The 24047-nt window shown below is 31.1% G+C and overlaps 1 protein-coding gene across 4 annotated transcripts; it reads right to left on the bottom strand.

The window, feature by feature from the left end:
* Positions 1–10310: 10310 nt before the first annotated feature.
* LOC145108263 (uncharacterized) lies at positions 10311–12069 on the bottom strand. 4 transcript variants are annotated; one of them, XM_079045290.1, is made up of 2 exons: positions 11919–12069; positions 10311–11474 (listed from the first exon to the last, which is right to left on the bottom strand). In XM_079045290.1, exon 2 carries the CDS (start codon positions 11425–11427, stop codon positions 10399–10401), a length of 1029 nt encoding a protein of 342 aa, XP_078901416.1. In that variant the 5' UTR covers positions 11428–11474; positions 11919–12069; the 3' UTR covers positions 10311–10398. The 4 variants fall into 4 exon arrangements, with proteins under 4 accessions (XP_078901416.1, XP_078901414.1, XP_078901413.1 ...); XM_079045288.1 differs by having other exon boundaries at positions 10311–11462; positions 11919–12019; XM_079045287.1 differs by having other exon boundaries at positions 11857–11989.
* Between the last annotated feature and the right edge of the window lie 11978 nt (positions 12070–24047).

Here is a 24047-nt window from a genome sequence, read left to right as displayed (position 1 = left end):
ATATTTGAGAACTTTGAATTTATAAAAAATAAGAAAAATAATGAATTATTGTAATGGAAATGTTTTTTTTATCTTTTAAATTTAAATAAATAATTTAAACAAATAAAAGAAACTAAGAAGCTTTAATTTTGGGAATTTTAAAATTGAAAAGTAAGTTCATTAATGAAATTTATATCCATTTATTACTACATTTATCACAGTTATTACATTAAAATATTATGTGGAATTTAATAAAATAGAAAAACTCATAAAATGACATGTGGAAAAAAAATTAATTCAAAATAACCACAAAATGACATTTGACAAATTGAATGAGAGTGTAACAAGTGGCAAAAAAAACCTTCATTTGTTAAAGAGGATAGTATTTCATGGCCATTGTTGTCTAGAGGTTTCCTCATAATATCTTTACATATGTGTATGCATAATTTCATTTCCTTACAGAGAATACCAATGAATGTATTGTCGCTAAAATTTTTGGATTCTACTGTTACAAGTTTTGTTATTGATTTAATACATATAGTCTTTTTATTCTTATTATTTATCTTTTTCTCACTTTTCATGAAGTTTTTTGTATTCTATTTATGTGTTTTCATGGGTTTTTTTTTCTCAAATCTCGAGTGAAACCAAAATCTAGAATGGTAATACATTTCAACCATATATCCCTCTACCTACAAGAATTTTTTTTTTTACTTTCAGATAATAGTTAGTATTCTAATTATTAATTCTTCCGATTGAGTAGAATGACAAGATTGCTTATTCTTAGAGCATTTTTTTATTAAGCCCGTGTGCTTAATTTTTTCACCTAAATAAATAAATTATAAGTTTAAAATGTGATGATCGTTTATATAATTACTTTTAATTAAAAAAGTTATATTATTATATTTAACTAATTCATTAAAACACATGACTTGGGTGATTTAATATTTTTAGTCAAATAAGTATTTGCATACCCTTCACTCTATTTAGTATATCTCTATATTAATATATGATATATGATATATTCACATGACTCGATGTACATGAGTACAAAGCTTGACCAAGTTAATGGCAGCCAAAATATAATAACCAAGATGATATTAAACAAGTTGATGATATTACGTGAATAAGAGAAGACGAATGCAACAATTTTGGATTTAGTGTGTTATTCGATTAACGAAACCGAATCTATTCAAACTGGACCCGAATGACCAAAAAAGGGATTAATAGAAGTAAAACGATTCCGTTAAGTGAGAAACATCATACCGATAACCTGAAATCCGACTTACCCGCATGACGATCATGCCTTGATCACATGAAGTATATTTGGTGGTGTCATATTCTCTAGGTAAAATCATTTCCTTACTCACATTTGTCTCTACGTAAATGTGTAATTAAATATTTTTTTCAAAGTTAACTGATTTTATATATAGATTGTAAATTTTTATTTATGTAAGCGAATGAAAGAAAGTATTTATTGATGTATTTTATGAAGAAAAAATGATAGATTAAACTACTATTGTTAGAGAACAAAAGCATGTTTGGATATATATCATTAAGATAATACAATTCTAAAAAATAGTTATACAAATTGATTAATTGTCATAATAGTAAATAATACAATAAATCAAAAGTTAATGAGATTTACTATCCAAGAATAAATACTCTTGAGATGAGTTAGTTTAAATATGTATCTATCTTATTCTATATTTAAAGTAATTACAATGTAAAAAAATATTATTTCAATATCTATGATAACGATATAACTATTTTTAATAACATATATTAATTATATTATAGTATTCTGCGCTAACATATATTAATTATATTATAGTATTCTGCGCAACGCGTGTATATTCGCCTAGTCTATATCATATTCATATTATACTTACAAATGATCCATTTTCCTATCACCTCATCAATGCCGAATCTAGAATAAAAAATTGCATGGTTCCTAAATTAAGTGAAGCCAATAAAAAAATCAACACTTTTGGGGGTCGGGTTGGGTCGGGTCATGTACCTTAAAAGAACTGAACCAGTTCAATCGGTTAAAAACGATCAAGCACCACCGATTAAAAATTTTAAAAACCGATTGATATATAACTGAAAAACTTGTACGGTTTACCGAAAATGTTAAAAAACTAGTTGATTATTAGTACATTGATAACGCAGCGAAAGGAGAGTGAGAGTCTTTGGCATGTGGACTTATTTTTATTAGAGCAACTTATTTATTTATTAATATTTTGAGAGTGCCGATTAAGAGTTGTTAACTTTTTGTTATCAATCCCCTAATTTAAAATAATAAATTGCCCTTAATAACTTATATTTTTTTCTTTTTAAAATGGGTTTTTAAGAAAAATTTTTAAAAAACAAACTCATGATAGGTCCTCTATTTTTTCTAAGGTAGTTTCTAGTTTTTCTACTATATACATTGTAAATGAAATTGAGAACTTAGGTAGGTCCTAGGACCTACCTAAGCCCTTGGTGGATACGCCTCTGCACCTCAAGCATTTGAACCCCCCCCCCCCCCCCCACACACACACACACAAATTTCCAAGTACCTCATACATTTGAAACCCCGACACATTTTCACCTTCAAAGTAATTAATCATACAACATGAAATATTTTATAACTTATATAATATGTTTAATAAGCAATTAATGGATAGTCTAATATAAAAATGTCATTCTCTTTGAGTAGACACACAAATACAAATCACATACAAAATTCACAAAGAAATTAAGTTTAAAGGTTTTGTGTTGGTTTGAGTGCTTTAGACCATTTTTCGAGCCATGTTATTATGTTAATGTTTTTAATTTGTAAGTTTGTTATATACTAATTTTTTTTCTTGGTTTAAATATTCTTTTAAGACAATCATTGTATGTTGTGGTTGAAACTTTAATGTAAATTAGATTATATTCATGTTATTGATCATATGTTGTGGAAAGTGATATAGATAATATTTAATTAAATATTATATATATGTTTGTATGTTTATGTTGCTTCAATGTAATAATTAATTAAAAATCATGAATATTGAATATTATCCATAGTATCCATATAAGGCCCTTTTAAAATGAAAATTGTCAATCTTATCACTATATATTTTAGCATATGTTTAACATTTTAATAATAAGAATAAGTGTCATTTAAAAGTTTTCTTTCGTTTATTAATAATAATAAGTGGTTTTAAAACTAATGAACAATAAATATAAATAATAAAATCAAATTATAAAAATGATGGATATGTCATATTATCCATGCAAGTCTCTTTGAAATACAAATTGTCTATCTTATCAGTTTATTATTTAGTGTATGTTTCACATTTTAATAGTAATATTAAATGTTTCTTAAAAGTATTCTTTAACTTATTAATAATAATAAGTGTTTCAAAACTAAAGAGCAATACTTTTAAATGATAATAACATCAATTTATAAATTACATAACGTTAACAACAAATATCTGTACATATGTGTATGTATAATTTCATTTCCTTACAGAGAATACTAATGAATGTATTGCCGCTAAAATTTTTGGATTCTATTGTTACAAGGTTTTTTATTGATTTAACACATATAGTCTTTTTATTCTTATTATTTATCTTTTTCTCACTTTTGATGAAGTTTTTGTATTCTATTTGTGTGTTTTCATGGGTTTTTTTCTCACATATCGAGTGAAACCAAAATCTTTAATGATAATACATCTCAACCATATATCCATCTATCTACAAGAATTTTTTTTCAGATAATAATTAGGATTCTAATTATTAATTCTTCTGATTGAGTAGAATGACAAAATTGCTCATTCTTAGAGTATTTTTTATTAAGCTTGTGTGTTTAATGTTTTTTCACCTAAATAAATACATTATAAGTTTAAAATGTGATGATTGTTTATATAATCATTTTTAATTAAAAAATTTATAGTATTATATTTAATTAATTCATTAAAACAAATGACTTGGGTGATTTAATATTTCTACTCAAATAAGTATTTGCATACCCTTCACTCTATATAGTATATATGTATATTAATATATGATATATGATATATTCACATGACTCGGTGTACACGAGTACAAAGTTTGACCAAGTTAATAGCTGCCAAAATATAATAATCAAGATGATATTAAACAAGTTGATGAGATTACGTGAGTAAGAGAAGACGAATGCAACAATTTAGATTTAGTGTGTTATTCGAGTAACGGAACCGAATTTGTTTAACCTGGACCCGAATGACCAAAAAACAGATTAATAGAAGTAATACGATTCGGTTAAGTGACAAAATCCATACCGATAACCCAAAATCCGACTTGTGTACCCGCATGACGATCATGCCTAGATAACATGAAGTATATTCGGTGGTGTCATATTCTCTAGGTAAAATGACTTCATTACTCACATTTGTCTCTATGTAAACGTGTAATTAAATATTTTTTTTCAAAGTTAAGTGATTTCATATATAGATTGTAAATTTTTATTTATGTAAACGAATGGAAGAAAGTATTTATTGATGTATTTTATGAAAAAAAATGATAGATCAAACTACTATTGTTAGAGAACAAAAGCATGTTTGGATATATATCATTAAGATAATACAATTCTAAAGAATAGTTATACAAATTGATTACTTATAATAATAGTAAATAATACAATAAATCAAAAGTTAATGATATTTTATACTATCCAAGAATAAACGCTCTTGAGATGAGTTAGTTTAAATATGTATCTATCTTATTCTATATTTAAAGTATTTACAATGTAAAAAAATATTATTTCAATGTCAATGATACCGACATAACTATTTTTAATAACATATATTAACTATATTATAATATTATGCGCAACGTGTGGATATTCGTGTAATATACTTATAAGGGAGGCATTTTTATTTGCAACATATGCATTTGAAACATCCATGACTTTTAATTTTCTTTCTAATACTTATTATAAATTGGTTAATAATGATAAATTAATGCAAAAAACTAAATTGGAATCATATATTAACTAAACTACAATATTAAAATATAATATTTTACTTCTATTCATAAAATTATGATTTTAACTTTTTAACATATTATAGTTAACTTATTAGTTTAGATATGTTATCGTACATAATCAATTGTCATTTTAAAGTCACAACTTTTGTATAATTTATGATTTTATGAAAAACAGTTAAATTATTAATTTCAATATAATGTTAAATTGTTAACTTAAATCAAAATTTCAGTTTAACTTGAAAACAATCGAGAGAATATTTTATAAATAGTTAAAAATTATAAATTGTAGTGTTAAACATAAATTGTAATCCTAAATTAACAAAAGAAAAACCATGAACTATTTTTTATGATCATTGATAATTTTCAAATAAGTAGCTTAAAATAACATACAATAAGAATAATAAATATATAAAAATTTATAATGTTATCTTTAAAAACATAAACAATGTTTGTTGTTTTAAATAATTATAATCAAAGAAACTAATAATATTCATCAAATAAATTTTAAAAAACTTCAATTTCTGAAACCAAATTAAAATAATTAATAGTTTCCAAATACGTTATTTTAAATAACTTACAACAACAATAGTTAAAAGTAACTTTATATACAAAAATTATATTGTTACCTTTAAAAAACAAAATAATGTTTGATGTTTTAAATAATTACAAAGATAAAAATTAAAATCTTAAGCAAATAAACTTTTTAAAGCTAATTAATCATAAAAACAACTATAAATATCATTAAACAATATATTATATTTAATATTATTTATTATTAACCTGCAGGTAGAGGCCATTGAGATAATTGATATTATAGAATTTTAAAAGATGTATACATTATCATATTATTCAAAATAAAAAATGCTTATACCAACTTATTATAAGATTTATTATATAAGTACTAATAACAACGTCATTGATATATTTAAAAAACATATATTTGTAATGATTTCAATCATATTGTTGTAATCTGCGCAACGCACGAGTATTCACCTAGTCTCTATCTATATATCTATCTATCTATCCTTTCTATATATCTTCTAAAGCTAGCATTTTTCCTTGAACCTCATGAATTTGAAACTCACAAGACTATTCAACTTATATGATTAATTGAAATGTTGTGATTTGTAACTTCCAAAACTCTTCAAATCATGCTATTTAATTGATAGGTTAAATTAAATATTAAGCTTATATAATAACATTCTAGCTTGCATATTGCATGTATGTCAACACAAAATGATAGATTATATTGGTAGACTTTGAAGATTTATGTGAATGGTTCCATGGATGTAAGAGAGCAATTACAACTTTTCCAAATGTAAATGCAAGTAAATGCAAATTTGGTGCATGTAATGTTCTATATATTAACGAAGCTTCAAATTTAGGTATGTGTGTAAATGTATACTTGAGACAATTTTATTAATTTGATGGTGTATGGATCTTTTTATAATCACAAGATGATGAAGTGAGACTAATAATTAATTCTTATGAGCTTTTGGTAAATCAACATTTAAGCTACTTATCAGTTAGAACAATTAACTTTGTTAACATGTATGTATCTTTATGTCGTCTTTCTCTTTTATGTTTAAGAAATTTATTTTTTTTGTCCAAGAGAATATTATTCAACATGTATTTTATGCTATTAGTTATATAATATGTTAGTTTCTATTGTTTATTTTGTTGTAAATAGCATCGATGGAACTTTTGATAATTGATTTTGATAAAAGTAGTTTACAATTATTATTCCAAAATTTTGATGATAATGACGAATTACAAGGAATGATTTTCAATATGATATGGATTTATCGTTTAAAATCAATTATTATTTATGTGTTATAAAAATACATTCATTATGTTCTCGCAAAATTTATATGCATGCATCCATTTTTTAAATGTTTTTATAGTAATAAAAATAGGTACTCTATTATATCTTATTACATTAGTTAATTTCTTTTTTCCTATTCGTTCTTCACCATAAAGTTAAAATAAAAATAAAGAAAATATTAATACTTTTATAAAAAAATATAAGTGAGAAAAATATACTTCACGTGTAACACTCTCCACTCCCTAACCCACTCTCAATAAGTTTTATTTTTATTTTTATTTTTATTTTTTTTGTTTTTTTTATTAAATTGGTCTTAATGCTTAACAATTACTACAACTTTGAATTTCAAATCACTATTATACTTGGACTCTTCATTCCCTTCCAATATTTTATAGCTTTAACGGCAAAAGTAAAAGTATAATACTAAAGTACGATAACCTTTTCTAAATATAATAATGAACTTGTTTCAAACAAATAGTTTTTAATTAAGTTAAAATAATAATAGTTTAAAATAAAGTAAACCTATAAAATAGATTATATTATATTAAAAGATTATTGTTATTTGAAATAATAATAATAATAATAAATTAAATAAAAATACTTAAATAAATTATTTCGAAATCATTTAAAATTACCTATAATTATTATTAAATTAAAAACTTTATTTAGTTCAATTCAAACACAACTTATTATATATATATATATATATATATATATATATATATATATATATATATATATGTTATCGTATACAAAAAAATAATTACAAAATTAGTTCCAAATTAGTGTAAAAATCATTATTTTAATGATAAATTCCAATAATATTGTTATTATAATATATATACTTGGCAATATTTATATTACATCATTGTATACAACATAAGTGTTTGAAACTCCTATTACAACTCAAGAGCTTTCTATTTTAAATGTAGTTTTGATTCTAAATTTAATATAATTAGTCACCCCTTTTTATTTTCCACTAAATTCAAGGTTTTTTTTTTTTAAGTTATGATTATTATTGGTCAATGATTTTTTATTTTTCACTTATTTATATACTACACATATAAGTTTTGATCAAAATATGTTTGAAAATATTTGTGATTCAAATATGAAAAGAGTTGAAAAAATGAGTTTTATCGCATCAATGTTTTTTTCAACCCGATTTTTTTTGTAAAAATGTTTTTATATATCAAATGTATATTGATTTCTAAATATTCCTTTTAAATGATTTATAAGTGTTTAATAAGTTTTGTATGATGTAAATGTTATACTAAATGTTGTAATGCTTTTATGTTCTTAAAAGTTGTAGTATTTTTCCATGTTATTTCTTATTTGTTTTATATACAAATCAACATATGTTTTATATATAATTGTACAACTTAAAACAGTCTATTAAATCATCAGAAGTTATAATATTTATTTTTTCATACTACTTTGTTATTTGATATATATATAAATCAACATACGTTTGATATACAATTTACACAACATAAAATGATTTATAAAATCACAAATTAATAATAGAAATAACCAATGATATAAACTTATTACAATTAATAAAAGTAATAGGTTAACTATATACTTTATTTTGCTACTGACATTGGTTTTTGCATATATAAATACTAAATAATAATTTGTAAAAATTTATTATTTTAATTAAATAATTATATTCACGCGCAACGTGCGAGGATTCGCCTATATATTTATAAATGATACATTTTCTCTTTCACCATATGCATTTGAAACCTCAAAAACTTTTCGTTTTCCACATAATTAATGACAATCATTCAAAAGTTTTGTAATTTATATATACTTAATGGTATTTTATGAAACAAATTGATTAAATCATGTTCATTTTTTAACTTAGATATATATATATATATATATATATATATATATATATATATATATATATATATATATATATATATATATATATATATAGCCATTGCATTTTAAAAGATTCCTCATAATATCCTAACTTATGTGTATGCATAATTTCATTTCCTTGCAGAGAATACCAATGGATGTATTATCGCTAAAATTTTTGGATTCTTTTGTTACAAGGTTTGTTATTGATTTAATACATGTAGTGTTTTTATTCTTATTATTAATATTTTTTCACTTTTGATGAAGTTTTTTATTCAATTTGTGTGTTTTTATGGGTTGTTTCTCATATCTCTAGTGAAACCAAAATCTAAAGTGATAATACATCTCAACCATATATTTCTCTACATACAATATATATATATATATATATATATATATATATATATATATATATATATATATATATATATATATGTATGTATATATAGTTATTTTCAGATAATAATTAGGATTCTAATTATTAGTTTTTCCAATTGAGTAGAATGACAAGATTGCTCATTCTTAGAGAATTTTTTATTAAGCTCGTTTGCTTAGTTTTTTTTCACTTGAATAAATACGTTATATGTTTAAAATGTGATGATTATTTATGTAAATACTTTTAATTAGAAAAAGTTATAGTATTATGTTTAATTAATTCATTAAAACACATGACCTGGATGATTTAATTTTTTTACTCAAATAAGTATTTACATATGTTTCACTATTAATATATGATATATGATATATTCACATGACTCGATGTACGCGAGTGCAAAGTTTAACCAAGTGAATGGTTGCAAAAATATAATAACCAATATGATATTAAACAAATTGATGAGATTATGTGAGTAAGAGAAGACGAATGCAACAATTTGGATTTAGTATCTTATTCGAGTAACGAAACCGAATTCGCTCAAACTAAACCCGAATAACCAAAAAACGGATTAACGAAAGTAACACGATTCGGTTAAGTGACAAATATCAAACCGATAACCTAAAATATGACTTACTCGCATGACGATCATGTCGACTTGAAGTATATTCGATGACGTGATATTTTCTAGGTAAAATGGCTTCGTTACTCATATTTGTCTCTATGTAAACGTGTAATTAAATATTTTTTCAAAGTTAACTGATATTATATATAGAGTGTAAATTTTTATTTGTGTAGGTGAATGGAAGAAGTATTTATTGATGTATTTTATAAGGAAAAAATAATAGATCAAACAATATTGTTAGAGAACAAAAATATGTTTGGATATATATATATCATTAATTATCACAATATTAAATAATACAAAAAATCAAAAGTTAATGAAATTTTATACAATTCAAGAATAAACACTCTTGAGACGAGTAAGTTTAAATATGTATCTATCTTATTCTATAGTTAAAGGAATTATAATATTAAAAAATATTATTTTAAAGTTAATGATACCGACATAACTATTTTTAATAACATATATTAATTATATTATAATATTGTGACCGATATTCGCTTAGTTTCAAAGTAAATAAAGCAATCATCATGTAAGTGCTAAATATACTCTCCATATTTATATTACACACCATTCAAATCTAATTACAAGAAATCATATATATATATATATATATATATATATATATATATATATATATATATATATATATATATATATATATATATATATGTATTGTGTAAGGAAAGCTACGAAGCATGTGAAGTGATGTTGTCATCTGATTATTGGCTATCAGCTATCAACATTTTTCTGTGAACGTACCTTCGGATGTGCATCCAAGCTGAAGGGTACTCTCTCTTGAGAATCATTGGCGTTAAGTAGTGGCAAAAGAAAATTTGGTGGTACATTTGGGGAACTTGAGCTAACCAAATGGAAGTTATTATTTTCTCTAGCAAGATCATAATTCTCTGCTAAAGTGGACATCAGATAGGGAGGGAAAGGTGGGGGTGTGATGGCAGCAGGAGGACACAAGAAAAACTGGGATGCAGATGGAAGAACCATTGAAGGATCAGTATGTGAAGAAATTAGCCCTTGGTTCCCAAACTGAGATATTGCTACATTTGAATTAGGTTCCCAATTATATGAAGGGTTGTATGGAAACAATCCTGGGTAAGAGTATTGAGGTATGGGAAAAAAGTTCAAACCTCCATTTCCATCTCCATTTTCTTGCTCGTTCCACTTTTTTTCAACTAGTGCTTCCTTCCCTTTCATTCTCTGATGGTCTCCATTGATGTCATGATAGTTGTCAAGCTTCATTCCTTGTTTGGTATACAGTAAGGTTCGGTTTCCCACATCTTTCACGAAGGTTGCATTTGGATTAGTTAGGAACTGAGAGAAAGAAATTTGAGGTGAATTCAAATCTTGAGGAATGAAGGACGTCGTCGGTGCTTGATGGAATTGATTGACATCTCCAGGTATCATTTGGAGGGGTGGAAGCTTATCAATATCATCTTTAGTTGAATCTAGCAACCAATCTATAACCTTGCTAGGTTGGTTTAACCCTAGCCTATCTTGAAGATCATACAATTGAATAGCTGTAGGAACAGAAAGTCTAATTCTTCGGTCCCTCAATCCTTTTACAGTGCATACCTTGCTATGCCTATCTTTCCCTCCAAAATCCTTAGACACCCTTACGATTCGTGGGTTCTTAAAACCTGCCCATTGTCTTGAAGTTGATGTATGGTTAGGAATTATATGCTCATTGCTGCTTCCTTCTTGTTTTGCTCGAACGTCTTTTCCTTCTGAATTATTGTTGAACATCTTACTTCTTGCACCATCTGGCTGCAAAAAAGCAGCTAAACACACAACTGTTCACCGGTTACTTATCTTCATGTATATACTTGATTTCTTTGATAATTAATTTTATGCAATTAATTTGGAACGTTTAGGTTATACCAATTACTCTAAGTTAATCAAACACTCGCAGTTCAATATTAAGAAACTCCTTCATTTATAACATATAATTGATAACGAGAAGCATTCTCCAGCATCCACTATGAATTAGGAAGATTACAAGTAGATGATTGATGATTAATTCTTGAAGATAAGAATAGAAAATTAGGGTTTTGTAGTCAAGATCTAAATATGCTATATTTTATGATTAAAAAAAGAAAATAATGAAAGTTGAGAAGATGAACAAGAACAAGCAAGTATGGTTTGAGATCATCACAACTGAAGGCTAATTAATACCTGCAAATTCAATCTGTTATAGTACTTCGATTGAAAGGTATAGATCACAAAAATGAACTCACATCGATTGAAACTATCATGTGCCTTTGGTAGTACTGCAGATCTGGCAGTGTAAAGTTTCCTGTAAAGAAAGATGAAAAACTCCAGTCTCTGAATGGAATTGTTGATGAATCCGTGTGCAAGTTCTTTGGGAAGCTGTATATAAACCTGATTTCTAATTATGTGTAACAAAAAAAGCAATATATGTCCCTGTCACTTATCAATATATATATTATTCTTTAAATTTAAATACACTACAATTCATATATATTTTAATTCTTTATGTGAAGATGATATTTCTAAGAATCTTACCATGTTGCACGCGAAAGAAAAGTAAAAGGAATGGCGAATTTACGAACACGTGCTGTCTTTGTCAGCCGACACGCAAGTTAGGTAAATGCATACCACACACTGAACATTTTGGTTAGTGAAGGGAGTTGTAGTAGTCATACCTTTAGTAATCATGTAGTTATATATCAATGATATATACTGGTGTATGATTAAACCAATCAAGGTAGTCAGTGCAAAAAATAAAAACTTCAACTATATGGTGGACCATTCTATATATCCTAGGTAGAATAAGTGGATAAATGCTTTATTGTACATATAGCTGGCTTTTACAGTCATTTATAAGGTATATATATTCATGCTTAATTACCCAAACTCAAAAACTACATACAGAAAGGAGATGCATAATCAATTACATACCATATACATACACATGCATATATGGGCTAGAGAAAAAGAAAAGGTGTTTGCATAGTACTTCCTTTAATAATTACTTTCATTTCTTATTTATTTCATGTTTGTTCTATTTGTTTTCTTTCTTATTTTTCTGATTCTTAGAAATAATCAAAGGGAACATTTCATAAGTAATGGCTGAACCAAATCCAGAATTTATCCAAGACACATAATAAGTGCCAAAGATGTTCAATGATATGTGTATACTATTATTGAAGAAAAGAGAATATTTGATCAAACAGTATGACAGTATGTACAAGCAAATTAAAAAAAAAAAAAAAATTAATCAATTGACTAAAACTCCCAATGCATCTTTGAGAAAGCTGTTGTGTGAACCACAGAAGGATTACTGCTTAGATAAAGCCAGCTACAATATATGTGTAGAGGAGGGACCAAAAGAATAAGGGTTTTTAAAGATATCCCACTGTTATATTGCTTATTGCTCTCGGGACCACCTGAGATAACCATATATTATATTGTAATTAGATATGGAAATGAATTATTACCTGATTAACAAGTATCAGAGATAATATGTAGTCGGCTTGTTTGACCACATATTGTAGACCAAGATAAAATTCGACACTGAAGGATATATTTTGTTTCCAAGTTTTGGAAGTCAAGCGGTAAAATGAGTGGTAGACTTCAGGATTTTTTTATATTTCAATTAAAGGTGGGAGGCTTCGGTTACACACAAGACTAGACTGTCTTTCTCTTTGTGGGAGATAAGCATGAGAGCTAATTAATTACTTTTGTGCTTGACTGATTGGTCTAAATTGAGGAATTGGGGAGCGAGTAATGCTTGGGGATCAGATCACGTTTCATAAACACCTACATAAGTACTTAGCTAAGAAAAGAAAATTTGTATGTGCAGAAACTTTATGAAAAATAGATATATGGATGCATGAAGCATAATAATGGCTGCTGCAAGACTTTTATGATTGCAGCTGCAACTGAAGCTTTTACTGCTCATCGCTACACTCTTTTTTGGTGTCCTTTCTTCTAACGTAAATCATTAATTAAACATGAAACCCTAGCATTAATAAATATCTAATTAACCATGAAACCCTATCATTAAAGAGCTCTAGAATTGATCAAACCCTAAAATCTTCGACACCTCACTTAATTAGTTAGGGTTAAGATCATAAATACTTCCCTCTTTTATCTGTTCACCTAACTAGATCACCATAAAAAATTGTACCAAGTTACACTAATAAAAAGGGTTAAGATCATAAATACTTCACTCTTTTATCTGTTCACCTAACTAGATCACCATAAAAAATTGTACCAAGTTACACTAATAAAAAGGGGCAGTTTTTCCTATTCATTTTAGCCATTGAAAAATTGCATTTAATGACATAATAGCAGCAAAAAAACGAAACCCCAATTTACCGATCACTACAGGAAAGATGTATAATAGCGGCGACAATCCTTATTAACGGCGACATATAATTGATGCGTTACATGTCACCGCTCATACCGCTACAATGTCGATCCGCGTGAAATGAACCTTGTCCGTTTGATCTGCATTTAATCTAACAGTTGGAAATGAGTAAAAAAGGCGCTAACCTTTCCCTCTAGGGGTGTCGCCGTTAATACCCAATGTCGCCGCTAAAGGCTTTCGCAGATAACCCCACGACTTCAGCTCTTTCCTGTGCCTGCCTCCTTTGCTCTCGTCTGAAACGATTCCCAACCACGCCCCCCCCCCCCCCCGACTTCCTTCTGGCGACGGAAATAAATTATTTGGGTCTATCTTCACTAGTTTGATATTGAACAACAAAATTAATTTAAAAAATAAAAAATGTAATTTATTACTTATTCTTTTATTTTTTTCCCTATCGGTACTCCGTTGCAAATTACCGACAGATTTATGATGAAATATTAAGACAAACAATTTGTTTTTGTTTTCCTTTTCATCTATGCATTAGCTATGGATTTAGTTTTCCTTCGGATCATTTTGTATGAAGGGGGTAATTCAGTTAACCCTATTGTCAGGTCAGATTTTCACTTAAAAATGAAAGTCAATGTTAGTCAAAGTACCTTCTATTCCTATTTGACCATAATATACCCTTAAGCCTTCACTGGAGCTACCATCTTCTTTGACGGTACACTATTCTCGGTGGAGCTCGCTTCCCTGACGACGCATCCAACTCTGGCGGACCCTACAAGTTTACACTCCCAAAGTTCCTTCCTGTTACTTGTTGCCTAAAAGATACATCTATAACGATTTCATCTTCACTGACTCTTTTTCCAGATTATTCAATTCAATAGGTTGTTTCACAGGAACCACACAAGATGTTTATCAAAATCCGAAGCAAAGACTGATTAAAGCGTTTGCAGTTCGATAACCCAAACTTTAAACCCTAATCAAATTTCAACATAGAGTTCCAGTATACAACCAAACCTTATCCACAAATTAATCATTACTCTTAGTTAACACAAAAAAAATCAAATAAAAAACTCAACATTTCGTCAATTCTAGGCTATTGCATTGCAACCACAGACCGAGTGTATCTACTACTCGTCACACAAACAAGAGGGGCTACTAGTAATTTCCAAGATCCTAATCAGGATACCACCACAAACATTAATTATTGATGCAAAACACGAACATTGATTTGCTATAATGAGGACAATGATCGTTGAGGTCGTAAGATGGGGAAAGAAAACGATTGTGGTGTGGAAATGTAACATTCTAAAATGCAAGCTAAATTTTTTATTTTTAAAATAATATAAAATCCATTTTTAGTAAAGTTACATTCAGGATAAACCATTTTTCATAAACCGTTATTCAAATATCAGAGTTATAATGAAGGCAATGCGGAAATCTCGAATCATAAAACTTTTGATGTGTGTGTACAGTCATGCCTTCACAATTTGATAAGTAAGTACAAAATATTCAATCCACAATTGTAAGCACGGAGCTTAGTGAGTTCCCTAAATATCGCATACAACATAACATAACAATCAGCTATGGGTTATCAGCAACCCTGTGGACTATCAGCCATCCCAGTGGGCTAACAGAACATCGTGTGGATTAACAGTACACCTCACGGGTTATCAGCAACCTTGGGGACTATCAGCAGTCCCATAGAATCACAGCAGTCTAGGAGTTATCAGCAACTCAGTTCACATATAACAACAATAAACAAAATAAGACCTAGCTGGTCAATAACCATATAGTACTACACATGCAAGTATAGTGAGAAGACACACCTCGTAAATAGAAGCTAAACACCACAGCTCTCACTCATCAAAGACTGATCCTAGATGGCACGTAATGGCAATGAAGAGTACCTTCTCAATCTACACCCCAAAACCCTAAGTTTGACCAAAAGTCAACCATGGTCAAAAGTCAACGGTCAAAGTCAGCCCCAGCTAGTTGTCACATCGTGACCACCCATTGGTCATGTCGTGACAAAGTCCAGACAAAATATTCGTGATATCTTCCGTCGTCATGATGTGACACATCATCCATCACGTCATGAGACTCGATCTGGACAACCTAGATCATTAAGCTCTTAATCCTTCAAGACAAACTTTTAAACCTTCCAGAAGGCTTTCCCCAATCCAAAGGACCATAAAAATCATAGCTTTATAGTCATTCATGTCCAATGCATAACTTCAACACTTACTAGGTTAAAACAAAGGGAAATGAGACCAAAACTAAAGCTTGGAGTCCAAACCACCACCAATCCTCATATCTGGTACATATGCTAAATAAAAGCCCTCAATGATCCATAAAGTTGCTAACTTTATGGATCACATGCAAGCTACCCAACCCAAATATGAAGAAAAATGAATAAAACCTAGCTCTAGCATGCTTAAGAGATGAAGGCAAGAGATTTAAGACTTACAAAGGTCCAAAAACAATATAAGGTTGTGAGGAAGAAGCTTGATTGCTGAAACAATGCACACCATCTTCTTCAACAAGGAGCACCAAAACCACTCAAAATGGCCAAAACCACCAAGGTGAGCTAGGGTTAGGGTTTCTGGGGTTTAATGGGGTTAGAGGCTGAGATATGAACACTAAATTTGAGCTTAGGGTGCTTAAATACGAACCAACCCCGAAAAAAAAATCATGGGCTTAGGCTACAGCCTTTGTCAACTCATGAATAGTTATGCGTCACATCGTGACTGCTCCTCCAAATGTGAATTCTTTAACTCCACTTGTTACGTCGTGACACTTGGTTTTCCCCCAAAACCAACTTTTTGACTCCTTGATGCCCTAAAACGATCCAATCCAGGAAACGAGTGTTACAATTCTCCCCCACTTAAATTTAATTTCATCCTCAAAATGTTTCCTTACCAATCATCCTAAAATAGCCCCCTCCGAAAACTTCTTGAGGGATCTTCCCAGACCAACAACTTCTTACTTGAGCCATCGCTATGGCATATGGCCAAAACTACAACCAAGAACCTAAATATTTCCAAAATCAAGCGTGTACGCAAAACTAGAGTGAAGATTTTCCAAGATCAAAATGACCCCCCCCCCCGGACAGAAAATGAAGATTAATACATCACAACCAACTCGAGAAGAGTTGGCTCCTTCACACTTAACTTAAAATTTCACGAACATGTATGTCTTCCCGGCAGACAAGGCCTCCCTCACACATCCCCCATGTAGACTAAGACTCAAGGGTCTGAACCCAGAAAAAACATTCCTAACCTTACGTCATCCCCCTGGGAACAGTAGATAGGAATCCAATACTAACTGTAGAAAATGCCAACCTCACTTACTGACATCAGAGTGAGAAAGAACAAGCGAGGGCTAATCTAGTCCACATATCCCCCTTGGTTCAAGAACCTTGCATCAAGCCAAGGAGATAATCAAACAGAGCAGAAGCGGTTCATCTCATCTCGACCTAATATTAGACATCATGATTGGGGTCCTTAACAACAAAATTGATTTATTGACAAGTCACAACTAACCAACTACTCCCAGGATCATAACTATGGGCAATATCAAAACTCCTATGATAGTTAATCTCCTAGAACGACATAAGTGCACAACCATCTGCCAAGACTCAGAAGGGTCTTATAACTACCCGCACCACCACCTCGTGGTATTCCAAATCAACATACCACTTCCCTATGTCAATCTAAAAAACTATGGGTTATCAGCAACCCTATAACTATTAATAGTCTGAGGACTCTCATTAGTACTGGAGTTATCAACAACTCAGGAAGTACTCTTAACAGCCACCAGCTACTAAGACTTGGCTAGTATAGTATGCGTACCTCAATGACATATGTAAACTATGGAGATAGGGCTCACACAAAACATCATCATGACATGAACATGAGTTCGTTAGGAATAATTCCATCAATGAGCTTTTAACGTATAACCATGACTTTCCTAGTAAGTCAACACTCTGCAACTGCTGAACTCAACCTGTCGGTCACTAAGACACCAATGACAACACTATACTGCTCAAACACCCACCAATGCCATACGATTAACGAATCCACATAGACAGGTATCTACTACTTAACTGTCGACCTTTTTCATGAAGGTAAACTCCACGATGGCTCACATCATGGCGTGACGCCACCCAGCCACTGGGATGAGAAGCTTACGTCTGCTCACTGTTCTTACCATCTCCCAACCACAACATGAAGACTACCGACCCGCATCCTACGGGCTTAAGGACATACTGCCCTGATTCCACTGAATGGTAGGAACACAGTCAACATTTTACTCAGCATTCTGCCAAAATACATGAGCTATACCAGTATAAGACATGTACCTTTCTACAATCCCACTGCCACTGTGTAACATTCCAAAAATCAAGGAAAAATTTTCATTTTTTAAAACCATTCCAAAATCCAAAAGTTTCACAAAACATAGTTTCAAAAAGTCACAAGCATGAATCAGAGTATCCTAAAATTCATAAATCACATAAATACAAGGATGATGTGCACGACGAAGCCTTTGCCTTGACCCTGTCCTCTGAAGTACTTGAAAGCACAAAACAAAATTGTAAGCCAAAGCTTAGTGAGTTTACCCCAAAGTACCCCACACTACTAAATAGATAACAACATGAATACATGAGCCTTCAGCATGACTGGACCACCTCGTAGGGCCTACAACCTATCTAGACCGTCTCGCAGAGCCTGCAGCCTATCCTTACCGCCCCGAGTATCTTAGCCTTCAGCAAAAAGCAGGACCGCCTCAACCAAACCACAATATGTCAACATATGCAACAGATAAACATAAACATATAACCAACAAGTACAGGTAATCGTACAGATCTACCAGCCTAACATATAACCAACATACATCATCCTACATACCAGGATACATAACCTAGTAGGCCGACATTAGTGCCTTTGACCTACGAGTACAATGAGGAAAAACTTACCTCACAGTATGAAAGATAGATGAATTGATCACTGCTCCAAATACTATCTCTACTAGTCACATGTATAATAAATAAGGACCCAACCTTAATCTGCTACTCAAGATACCCTATTTGACCTAAAATGAAACTTGGTCAAAGGTCAAAGGTCAAAATCCACATTCAAAAGTCACATATCCATCCATCACATCGTGAACAACTAGTGGTCACGTCGTTACCTAGTAAAACAAAATAGTTGAGTTATACCATTCTCACGTCGTGAGCTACAAACCCTCACATCGTGAGAAACGTCCTGAACAACTTGATGCAATAAGCTCTTAATCCTTTTGGACAAGCAACCAAAACTTCCAGAAAGTCTTATCTACTCCATAACATCATAAGAATCGTGGTTTTCTGGACATGTATGTCCTAAAAACAAGCTTGGGCACGAAAGGAAGAAATGACATTAGAAGCTCATGAAAGAGTTTTAAAACCCAACCATACTTCAGTTCCAACACTTATATTACCAAAGAGACACTGGAGATCTATAAAGTTGGCAACTTTATGGATTCCAAACACTATATCATTCTATTTGTGAAAGATAATGCATAAGAAACCTAGATCTAAGCTTATTGACTCATAAAACATTGGACTTGGACACTTACAAGAATCTAGAAGGTACAAAGATGAATGACGGTGAGACTTGAATGTAGAAATGATGAACTATATGCTCTTCCTCTTCTTCTTCTTTGCTAGAAATCACCCCAAATGAGCTTAAATCAACAATGGGGGTGCTAGAGTTTCAAATAAGAGTGTTAGGAAGTAATGGAGGCTAAGGGTGGGCTAACACTAGCCCTCACTTCCTTTAAATACATAACAAATCCCCCAAAATTAGGGTTTTTGTCACAGTCACATCTCACATCGTAACCCATAAGGGCTCACTTCGTGAGTTGCAAGGGAGTACACGTTTCTTCCATCTGGGCTCACGTGAGTAGGGTTTAAACTTGAGAATTAAATCTAAAATTCTAAAATGGTGATTAGCAAGAACTAGGTGTTACACACCGACACATCGTCAAACGAAACATGTTCGTGCATGACCAGAACAAGCTAGACAATCAAACTTTGATCCATCATGAAATAACAACAATTCACACCCTCCAGGAGGAAATACAATGCTCCCCAGCCGATTGTGTTCCTTCTTCGCAGTGACCTTACCCAAAAAGGAGACGTAACAGTGAATCGAACGAAACAAAGAACCTCGACCGGTACCGAACTTATTCTTCTAATAAGCACAACAAGATCTTACACCTTGAAAAAGCTGAAGAGATCCCATCAAATAGAAAAAGACAAATTAAACAACCACTCTCGAAGAACAACTCCAAAATTATCTAGAAATGCTACCAAAATCATGGTCAAATCAACCCAAATACCAACCCAACAGACGCGACCTGCCAAAACCAAACTTTGTGTAACCAAGATAATACCTGAAAAACTGAACAACGTTGCTCCGATATCTGATCTTCCAATAACTAAGGCTAGCTGCGATCTCAATCCTACTAGGAACCACAGTTCTATAACCTACAAATCGAGAGAACACCTACATAGAGGCCAAAATACAAACTTTACTAAATTTGACTAAGGGTTGATGCATCAAACGTGTGCTTAGCAGATACCGCCTAAAACCTTCAAATAGCCTGAATGAACCTTGGGACCAATCAACCATTTCCCAACTCAACCAAAAATGACAAAACTATATCGTAGGAAAACCATGCTTCCTATGCTTGGTACACAATTAGAGTGGCTTCAGCTCCTATATCTAGGTCCATAGAGCTACCATAAAGGAACTACTTGTTGGATTAGTTTCTAAGCCCGTAACTATATTTGGTAAGTATTTGACCCGGTTGTGCATGGTCCTTTTGGGTTGCCATCATCAAAGCAACTAGATAGGATGATTTATGAAGAAATAGGTTAATTATGGTTTATTAATATATTATATGAATAATATATTAATAGAGAAATCATAGAGTTTAATTAATATTGGACAAGAATTAATTAAGAAATTAATTTCGTGGCCAAAAGAGATTAATTAGACTTGGGGGACTAATATTGTAATTATAAAATAATTACATTATGGGCTATGGATTCCTAAAGGGAAGGGAGTTGGACGAAATCTATGGGAAGCCCATATGATTTTCGTCCAAAGGCCTTCTAGAAAGGTTCCATGGGTTGCTTAAGGCCTAAGCAGAGAATTAGGGTTTCTCCTGAAACCCTAGCAGCCTACACAAGTATAAATAGACCCCTAGGGATCCAAAAAACGTGGCTAAGTCTTATGGTGGAGATCTTGGATGGTTTTGGTGCTCCTTTCCTCTTTCCAATATCATCCTCTTGCTTGTGGTGTTTGTAAACCATTAGAGGAGTGACATTTGTGAGTCTAAGCTCCAAGGATACGAGATTCAAGCCATTCTATAAGAGGTATCCATCTAGATCTATTCTTACATGTTAACTTCGATATTCATATGCTAGATCTAGGGTTTATGAGCTTTGGATGATTATTGCATGTTCATTAGACAAACTAGATCCAAAGCTTTAGGGTTTGCATGTACACCATAGGATTGATGTAGTGCTCATAACCCATCAGTGGTATCTGAGCCTAGGCTGTTTGTATAATGAATTGATGCAATTGTGAATTGTAAAAGATCAGGAAATCGAAAATTTTTGCTGTCTGGAGCATGAACTCGACGAGTTCTATATGAACTCGACGAGTTGGGTGAACTCGACGAGTTCTGAACCCAACTCGACGAGTTTGCTGTTCTGTTGCCGAGATTTTCGATTTTTCTGCAAGATTTTGTTGAGGATAATTGTCAAAACTCGTTTTTCTTGCCTAAATCCGATTTTTTAAGTTTGGAATGATTATCTTCATCAAAATTGATGGATTTGGTTAAATATGGATAATATATGATTATTATAAGTTAAATTTTAACCTAGTTACATTGAAAAGTTTCAATTTACACCCTTAAGTTTTTATAATTTAAATTTGAACTTAATAGTTTTAGTTTTGAAATTTAAATAGTGAAACCTAATGGTTTTGAAAGGTTTCAAAACTTGCCCTCAAGTTTTGGAATTTAAATTTTGATTAAAAGTTTAATTTTAAAATGTTAAATTCTAAAACCCTAATTTTTGAAAAGTTCAAATTGCACCCATATGGTTTTATTAAATTAATTAAGTGTATAATTAAAAGAGAGTTAATAAATCCATAGTGATATGGTTTACATTTAATTAAATTAAAAGTGTAATTCGTTAAATTAGACCACATAGTATTTTAAAAGTGTAAAATACACCCTTATACTATATATATAAAATTAAAAGTCTAATATTATATATGTATAACTTAAATGTCAGTCTTGCCGTTAGTAGGCCTCATTCACGAAGCTGGTCTATAAGGGGTGTTTAAGGAAGCGGCCTGTAAAATGACCGCCATTAGGTATCCACTTTTACCCACCGCACTCTTGACTAATGGAGGGTCGTTAGCCGAACAGGTAGGATAGGGCAAACCCTTTCCATTAAAAGTATAATGAATTATAAAGTAACTAAATGTTTTTACAAAATTCCCAATCTTAGTTACTTTAGGGAAAAGTGAATTTGATGTAATTCCATGAAATTACACTTTGTACCTTTGCTAAGACGTTAGTGGAGCATGTGTGGTTAACCGCACACTAAATGGGTTCTAAAAAAAGGTAGCGAAGGGTGACTCGATGTTTGTCATAGTTCGGTGGAGCGTGTGTGGTTAACCAGCACATCGAATAGGTGACTGTAACATTGGGGGCACCATGTAAGGTTGTATGGTTATTCACACCCTATTTTGTGATCTTCGGCATCCCAGTCACAAATCGAGGGGCATATCGAGATTTAAACATGCCATTGAAAAGTTCAATGAATCTCAAAGGATCTAGGAGTTTTCAATACGTTTAAAACTTAATCTCTTTTTTGTTTTTCATGGTGGAAAATTAGTGAATCGTCATTCACTTACCTTCAAATGTTCTGCAATTTGGGTTATAGCATCCCTCTCCCAAGTTGTAGAGTATTGTGTTGGGTCCTAGCCTTAATATCTTATTTAGGTGTTTTATTAAGGACTCAATCAATCAACTAACTTGAATTTTCTCCCGTTTTGAAGATGTCAAAGTATGACAACTATGGTCTTCCCAATTCCCGTGGAACAAGCTTTCCACATGAAGATGATATTCCACGATTCGATCGAGGAACAAGAGATCATGCTTCACTTCCTCCACCTCCTCCTATTGTTCTCCCTAACCCACAAGTTCAAAGGCTTGAAAAGTTCAAGCTCACTCAAGCCCTTTTGGCAAGTAAACATGAAGAAGGAAAGTCAATGTGTGCACATGTCTTAGAGATGAAGTCGCACATTGATAGGTTAAGAATGTTAGGAGTCGTTGTCTGTAAGCGCTAGCTGTTGACTAGGTTCTTCAATCGTTCCTGACTCATATAGTGAGTTCGTAAGAGAGTACTATATGATAGACCACGACCTGACCCTCATCGATCTCACCTAATTGCTTGTTGCTGCTGAATCAACAATGATTTGGCGCACTGGAGAATCAAAGTTGATTGGTGGATCTGCCTTCCAAACCTCCATGGACATAGGCAATGGCAACGAAAGGCATGACGTGGTCGAAAAGTTTGATCATAAGAGAAATGCAAAGTCTGAGGTAGTTCCGTGTGCTGCTCCAAAAGAGTAAATTTGCTTTTATTGCCAAGAGAAGGTACATTGGAGACGAAGCTGTCCTGTTTACCTGAGAGATCTAAGAGATGGGAGAGTCAAGATGTATGGCTCCACTTCAGGTAAAATCCATTAACTAACTCTATAAGTCCTTATTTTTGATTCTTGATACATTATGTGATAAGATTAAATTTTTGATGTTTTGTAGAATCGAAGAAAAGAGACGAAGCTTAAAGGAAGAAGCGTGCTGAATCTGATCGTGAAGAAATGGATTTCGATCGCATGGATTCGAAGATCGGAGTTTTTGAGCTGCTACTTTAGAGTTAGGATAGATTGTTAAGAAA

Source organism: Lactuca virosa, chromosome 4 (assembly GCF_052849685.1).
Source record: "Lactuca virosa cultivar CGN04683 chromosome 4, Lactuca_virosa_CGN04683_v6, whole genome shotgun sequence".
NCBI lineage: Eukaryota > Viridiplantae > Streptophyta > Magnoliopsida > Asterales > Asteraceae > Lactuca > Lactuca virosa.
Note: the sequence above shows the minus strand (reverse complement) of the source record. Positions and strands in the feature narration are given on the sequence as shown.

Bases quoted from the DNA above. Each gene is read 5' to 3' on its own strand.
- LOC145108263 (XM_079045290.1), bottom strand. From the start codon at position 11,427: ATGTTCAACAATAATTCAGAAGGAAAAGACGTTCGAGCAAAACAAGAA.